Genomic DNA, 7,495 nt, shown 5'->3' on the forward strand with positions numbered 1-7,495 from the left:
TAATAATAATTTAAAAAAAAGAAATATATGTATGAAAAGAAGGGACCACAGAGTTCTGTTAGGGTACAGCCTCTGTTTTAGAGAAGACCAAATCACTTCCTCTCTATGGACCTCAGTTTCAGTAAAGTTACGCAAGTGTCAAATTCAAGATCCAGAATGGATCTTCTTCTGATTCTGAATCCAATGCACTCTCCCTCAAACTGAGCTGAAGGATGGACTCAAGCTCTGCTCAGGGACTTAGGACCAGGGACTGATTCAGACACTGGGCAGAAGCAGTGGCAGGCAGAGGGGAAGAGAGAATACTCACTGTAACTGGTTAAGCAGAAAATAGCAGCCCGAGAGACTATGCTGGAGACATTGACGATGGATCCTGGGACCCCTCGAGCAATCATCCCTTTGGCAACCATCTGGGAACCAGTAGAAGGAGAAGGGTCCCGATCATACTGCTTACTATCCCTCAAAGCCATAACTAGGGTGAGCTAAGTCAGTTTTGTCCCAGATCTTCAAAATTTAGAGGGCCTGAAGTATAGTTACTGCGGTGACGAATTCCCTCTCCAATGCCTTAATTACTTCTTTAAAAAAATAAATATTATGAAAAACTTAATGTTGAACATCACTATGATCAAGTAAACTTGCCATTTTACATTTAAATGTATTAAAATAAATTCATAAAATATCACTCCCTCTTAAATTCCCATCACAATTTTGTTTATTTATTCATTTTCATTTACTTTCCCTCTTATCTGGTAGTAGCAATAATAATAATTTTTGTTGTTGTTCAGTCACGAACAACATGTCATGATCCCATTTGGGGTTTTCTCGGCACAGATACTGGGCTGGTTTGACGTTTCCTTCTCTAGCTCATTTTAAAGAAACTGGGGCAAACGGGGTTAAATGGCTTGCCCCAGGTCACACAGTTAGTAAGCGTCTGAGGTCAAATTTGAACTCATGAGGATGTCTTCCTGATTCCTAGCCCAGTGCTCTACATTGTGCCACTTAGTTGCTCTCAATGATAATAATAATAATAGCTAGCATTTAGATAGCACTTTAAGGTTGGCAAAGATCTTTATAAACATCTCGTTTGATCCACACAACCACCCTGTGAGATTAATGCTATTACTGCTATTAATGCCATCATCAGCCCCATTTTACAGTTGAGGAAACTGAAGGAAGCAGAGGTTTGCCCAGGGTCACACAGCTAGTAAATGTCCTCAGGTCAAATTTGAACTCAGATCTTTCTGACTCCAGGTCCAGTGTGCTTTCCACTGCATCAGCTGGCAGTAAATCTGTTCTTTTGGCTCCTTCCGTGTCACACTTTGCCCTGATTTGCTTTCACAAAAACCTCAGAATTGGCAAAGAACGTCTAGGCAGGAAGCTCTTCTACAACATAGGAAATCAGTGACTATCCAATCAGTCTGTCCACTCCTTTCTCCTGAAGCAGCCCAGCAGAACTCTGCAGACAAGCAGCATTTCAGCTCTTGATAATGTGTTTCTTCCTGGGCAGCTAGGTGGCGCAGTGGATATAGCATTGGCCCTGAAGTCAGGAGAACCTGAGTTCAAATCCGGCCTCAGACCAAACACTTGATGCTTACTAATTGTGTGATCCTGGGCAAGTCATTTCACCCTATTCCCCTCAGTTTCCTCACCTGTCAAATGAGCAAGAGAAGGAAATGGCAAACCATTCCAATATTTTTCCCAAAGAAAACCCCAAATGGGGTCAGGAAGAGTCAAACACAACTGAAGCGACACAATGACAACAACATAAAGTAGTCATGAAAGTCTACACGAGTCTTGTGGGTATGTGTACGTCTGTGCTTTATAATACTTTTAGGGTACATTCTCAAAGATGGATTTATTAAGTAAAAAAGTAACTTTTATTTGTCTTGCCAGATTACTCTCCAAAAAGAACTTGCAATTCTACTGGCGTAAATACTTGTTTATTTCACATATTATTTTAGAATCATGAATTCCAAAGTTGATGAGAGACCTATTTGCTCCAGACTTGCTGACTGATGACCCCAGGCAGCGAAACTGTAGTCCCCCTGACCTCCGCAAGACCCTGGAAGCCCACTTCCAGCCCATTCTCCTTACCTGGGATACCTGGATCACAGAGCGAAGGTTCACGTTGATGGTCCTGCAGAGAAACACCCTGTCAGTCCCAGACGCCTCCCTTCCCCAGGCTTCATAGTATATTTGGAGCTGGAAGAAACCTTAGATGTCATCTAACTCAATTCCTTCATTTTACAGAAGAGGAACCTGAAGCCCAGTAAGAGGGAGAAGCGCGGCCCAAGGTTGAGTAAGTGTTTAGCAGCAGGACTGAGACCGTGTTTCTCATTGCCTTATCCCAGCTCTCCATCACCCCTACTCCCCCTTTCCCCAGCATTGTCTTTCCTGCCCCGTCTACTTCCATATCAGAACAGACTGTCTGCTCTTCTTCTCCCTGACCTATCTTACAGAAACGAGTGGAGGGCGACCCAACTCTCAGGCCTTCCTTTTCTTCCTTTTCTTTAGGTTTATATCCTAGGTCCTTGACCCTTCACCCCAGTTAGCTTCCCCCTCAAACCTCCAGAACTGCCTTTCTTTTCTTATTCCCTCCCGCTCCTTCTAATCTCATCCCTGACCTGTCAAAAGCCTCCTTGGAAACCTCCAAAAAGGGCTGCTCCAGAAGTACAGCTGCATTGTTGACCAGTAGGTCTATGGGGCCTATATTTCCCAGAGCACGTTCAGTGGCCTCCCAATCTCCCAGGTCCACGCAGACCGGCTCTATTCCTGGACGCTGTGGAGCAAGGGAGGCAAATGTCAGGAAGCTACCCCAGGGGGGAGAAAGGAAATAGGAAATAGGAAATAAGAAGAGGGGAGTGGAGGGGAGAAAAGTAGAAGGATACAGGACAAAGAGAAAACAGAAGTGATACATGTGACCTTGACCAAATTACATAACCTCTCTACACCTCTGTATCCTCATTTGTGAAATGAGGCGATTGGATTAGATGACTTAAGGTCACTTTCGGTTCTAAATTTTAATATCCTATGATCTTATGACTCAAGAGCTTAAGGTGTGTGATAGACCAGAGCTTAGAACTAGCTCAAGGAGATAGAAGTTGGCCTCAGGACATGGAAATTTAATAGATCTCTGTTCATTTATTTTACTTATTTTTGGTGAAGCAATGGGGTTAGGTAACTTGCCCAAGGTCACACAGCTAGTAAGTGTCAAGTGTCTGAGGGCAGATTTGAACTCAGGTCCTCCTGACTCTAAGGCAGGAGCTTTATCCACTGTACCACCTAGCTACCTAGCTATCCCATTTAGCCTATCTTTGGAAGCTCAGTTAGCAGCTTAAAACAACCTGAGCCAAGCTTTTGGTTAGTAAAAACGATTAGTGAAAAATGGCGAGTTTCCAGATGGCCTGTTTCTACTCCCTAATTCAGCCCCCATCTCCTCCTGTCCTGCAGCAGATTCTCAGTGTCCCTAGATTCTTGAGGTCCAGGGTCCTCCAGGTCTCTGCTTCAGCCCTCCCACACACATTGTTGAGGGTTAGGGGTGCCGGGACCCGGAAATAGCAACACAGGTCCTCCCTCAAATGAATTCTACTCAAAGCCTTCTTTCAGCCAAAGACAAGGTCTATTATATCGCCAAAAGAAGTGGGCCAGACTAAAGGAATCTGAGCTTTTGCCGGCTTGTCCATACAAGCAGGCCAGACTGAATCTGAGCACTTCAATGGAGGCAAAATGGACCTTTCATACAGTGATCTGGAAGTGGGCAAGTAGTCTGGGAACAGAGAAGGGGTCTAGATAGAATTATGGGTGGGAAGTGGCTCAGAGACAATGAAGGGCTGGGCTAGGTTAGAGGTAACAGAGAATTGGGAGATTGGGCATAGGCCACAATGAAAGGCCAGTTGTGAGAATTACTGGGATGGGTAGATGCCTCAGGCATACCCATTAATACAGGGTAGCATCTGGGGATCTGGTGCCTGTTGGCTTCGACAGAATTATCTTTAAAAGTCGGTTAAGGCCAGAGTTCTTAATCTGGGTTACATTACTTTTTTTTTTTAATTTGATAACTCTCTTTTGATATAATTGGTTTCTTTTGTAATATACATTTTGCATTTTATTTTATGCATTCAAAAACATATTTTGAAAAGGAGTTCATAGTTTTCATGATACTCATGAGAAGGGGTCCAAGACTCAAAAAAAGGTTAAGAATTCCTCATTTAAAAGCACGTTTGACTCCCCATGCCAAGACTGACCAATACTGCTCGGCAGGGGTATGAGATTTGGAGGGTGGGGGATGGGGTTCAGGGCAGAACTTCCTTACCTCCTTGGAAAGGCTGACCAGGTCCTCTTTAGTCCTGCTCACAGCCACCACCTGGGCCCCAGAATCACGCAGTGCCTTCACTGTATCCCTTCCAATCCCTGTAGAAGGAGGGGGGCAAAGGGATCTTCTGTACCCCAGGTCTACTGTCCCTATTTCCCCACTGGGGACACAGCATTCCTCCAAAATGACAGCTTTGGACCCTCACCCCTCCCCAAAACATCATAGCTGGGCTACTGGACACAACAAAAATAACTTGGACACTTAATTATATAAACTTCTGATAACAGTTTATCCTCTATTCTGTTGTCCCTCACTGAGGGAAAGGGACACTGTGAACTCCCAACACAGCTCAACTCTGTTCATTCTTTAAAAATAGCTAAAAAGCTATTTTAATTTGAAATAATTTAACTTAAAATTTAAAATTAAAATTTTAAAGCTATTTTAATTAAGCTTTAAACTGCCTTAAGACTTTAGGAACATGCTCTATAAGACTAAACAACACCTTCTAGCATGAGCAAATATTCTTCTCTTCCCGGACTTGTTTAATAGCCCAGGTTCGAATGGAACCAAGTTCAGATTTCTTTGCAGAGATGTGGGCTCTTAGGAAATGCAGTGTCTGTGTGTTTTCCTTTAGAATAATCTAAAGCTAAACACACATTCCTGTTCGATTAATGTATACTACTTTGTTCAACAAACTCTTTAGAGACAACATCCTTCCCACCTTTCTGAATTCCCCTGAACTTTGAACTTTGTTTTTCTTTCAATTTTGAAAGGAATAAAAAAAACATTTTATCCCTAAGAACCTTCTTGACCAATCCCTCTCCCCCTTTTCTGACCCCTCCAGCAGCACTGGGAGCAGTCGTGCAGGATTTCCCTTCTGGTCTCCTTTTTCCCTAGACATCCTAGGCTGGGCCCTGCACCAAACTCTTTAAGTGCGGCTCTGATTTTGGCAAGGAGGGTTGGGTGAGGGGGGTAATGACTTAACCTGAGGACTCATGGCAGAATCTAAGGATCTCTGTCAAACCCTTCATCATTGTCATTGTTGTTGAGTGATTTCAGTTTTGTCCATGACCCCATTTGGGGTATTCTTGGCAAAGGAACTGAAATGGTTTGCCATTTGCTTCTCCAGCTCATTCAACTGATGAGGAAACTGAGGCAAACAGGGTTAAGTGACTTGCCCAGTGTCACATAGCTAGTAAGCATCTGAGGCTGACTCCAGGCCCAGAGCTCCATCCCCTGCACCATCTATTAACCTAAGGCAATTTGAGGCATCCTCAAATCCCCACCCTAAACTCTTCACAAACTGCTAGGGATGAGGGAAGAGGATGCTTTTAGCCAGGACACAGGATGGGTTCAGTCATACTACTCCCACAAACACACATGCACCTCATACCCTGAACTTCTAAACCAGAGGTTCTTAACCTGGGGTCTACGAACTTTAAAAAATATACTTTGATAACTGTATTTCAACATAATTGTCTTTTTTTGTAATCCTATGTATTTTATTTTATACATTTAAAAAATATATATTATTCTGAGAAGGGGTCCATGGGCTTCAGCAGAAGGGGTTCCTTATGGCAAAAATGTAATCTAAGCCAGACTCTCCCCAACATCTTAGTGACTTTCTCAGCGTTTCATCTGGGAGAATATCATCCTGCCCCTTCTTGCATATTTCCCACAATCTAGACAACATTTGGGAAGTTTTGGGGTCCTGGAGCTGAGTGCACCCGGTCAACTCTTTCCCCTTCATTCTCACCTTTCCCTGCACCGGTCACCAGGGCCCTGAGTCCACTGAAGCTGATCTGCATGGTGCTGGAAGAAGAGTCCAGGGTAAATAAGGGGCTCCTCCAAGAAGGTGAGTTTATATTCTCATATGGCTGGCTGGAGGCCAAAGAGCAAGAGGTAGGGCCAGATAATCCTAGAATAGACCCACCCAATGCAAAAATCATTGCCAGGGTTATATAAAGGTGAAACTATTAACGTTTAACTTCATTCTTGAGGATAGGGATGGGTGCAGGTAGGGGAAAGTTGCATCAGAATTATGGTTCTCCCAGGATACCCACACCCCCAACCGCAGTTGGGGGAGGGGGGGTGCTAGCAGAGGGTACAAGGAAAGACTGAGGTCTCTGTAGACCTCTGTAGACCTCAAGATCTCCAGCTGGAGAGTTCTGAATTCAAGTTCAGTGAGGGGTTGTATGTTTGTCATCCAAGGACCAGCTTAGCTGAGTTAGTAGAGACTTGCTGGTCACAGTAATTCCCACATTCCTTCTATCAAATCACAGAGGTTGTACTATGTGTCTATGGAGAGAATATTCACACCAAAGAAATCATAGATCTTTTAAGGACTGAAGTTTTGAAATGCAGTCACATCTGATGGCAGGGTTAGGTTCTAAAGTCAGAGGGTAAGGCAAAAAATCAAAGTTACCCTTGAAAAGCCTTTAAATAGTGAATAAAGTATACAGCAATATCTTTAGGGAGTTAGGTAGCTGGACACTAGCTAGAATTTGAAAAGAAGTCAGTCTGTATAAGAGATGAAATGGTACAAGGAAACAATCAAATATAAACTTTATTCCTTTCCCACCACACAGAGCTAATAACAGTGATCAGGAGAGAGGAGAAGAACAAGGATTTCTATTCAAATAAAATGAAACAAAAACAGGTCAAGATTTACCTGGCAGTAATAGTGATGATTAGGGGGGAACCCTTTTTTTTCCAGAATATTTTTTTTCAATAATCACTGGTTTTCCTTGCCAGCTGTATTTACAATTTTTTGTTTTCTTCTATTCTAAGATTCTGTGCTTCTTAGATAATTAATCTTCCTAGACCTCATTTCCCTGGGATTATTAGGGATAACAATAATAATATTAATGGTCCTGTAGCTAGGATGCTTTATTTTTTATGTTTTTTTTTTAACGTTCATCTTTTAATTTTGAGTTCCAAATTCTCTCCCACCCTCCACCCTTTCCTCCATCCATTGAAAAAAGCAATCAATATGATATCCATTATACATGTGAAGTCGTGCAAAACATGTTGGCCATGTTGAAAAAAAAAAGAAAAGAAAAATAAGAAAGTGTAAAAAAATGATTTAATCTGCACTCAGAATTCATCAGTTCTCTCCCTTGAAATGGATAGCTTTTCTCATCATGAGTCTTTTGTAATTGTCTTGGATCATTATATTGATCAGAA

At 42.6% G+C, this 7,495-nt stretch overlaps 1 protein-coding gene across 1 annotated transcript in view; it reads right to left on the reverse strand.

The window, feature by feature from the left end:
* Nucleotides 1-6,117, reverse strand: part of LOC114031336 (carbonyl reductase [NADPH] 2-like) — an 8,485-nt gene extending 2,368 nt beyond the window's left edge. The window contains exons 1-5 of the mRNA XM_027846396.1: nucleotides 6,066-6,117; nucleotides 4,310-4,407; nucleotides 2,622-2,776; nucleotides 2,092-2,134; nucleotides 308-407 (exon numbers count right to left, since the gene is read on the reverse strand). Coding sequence (XP_027702197.1) covers nucleotides 308-407; nucleotides 2,092-2,134; nucleotides 2,622-2,776; nucleotides 4,310-4,407; nucleotides 6,066-6,117 — 448 coding nt within the window. The remainder of the gene's footprint in view (nucleotides 1-307; nucleotides 408-2,091; nucleotides 2,135-2,621; nucleotides 2,777-4,309; nucleotides 4,408-6,065) is intronic.
* Nucleotides 6,118-7,495: the final 1,378 nt, after the last annotated feature.

The sequence above is a fragment of the Vombatus ursinus genome, unplaced genomic scaffold (assembly GCF_900497805.2).
Source record: "Vombatus ursinus unplaced genomic scaffold, bare-nosed wombat genome assembly UNPS02015150.1, whole genome shotgun sequence".
NCBI lineage: Eukaryota > Metazoa > Chordata > Mammalia > Diprotodontia > Vombatidae > Vombatus > Vombatus ursinus.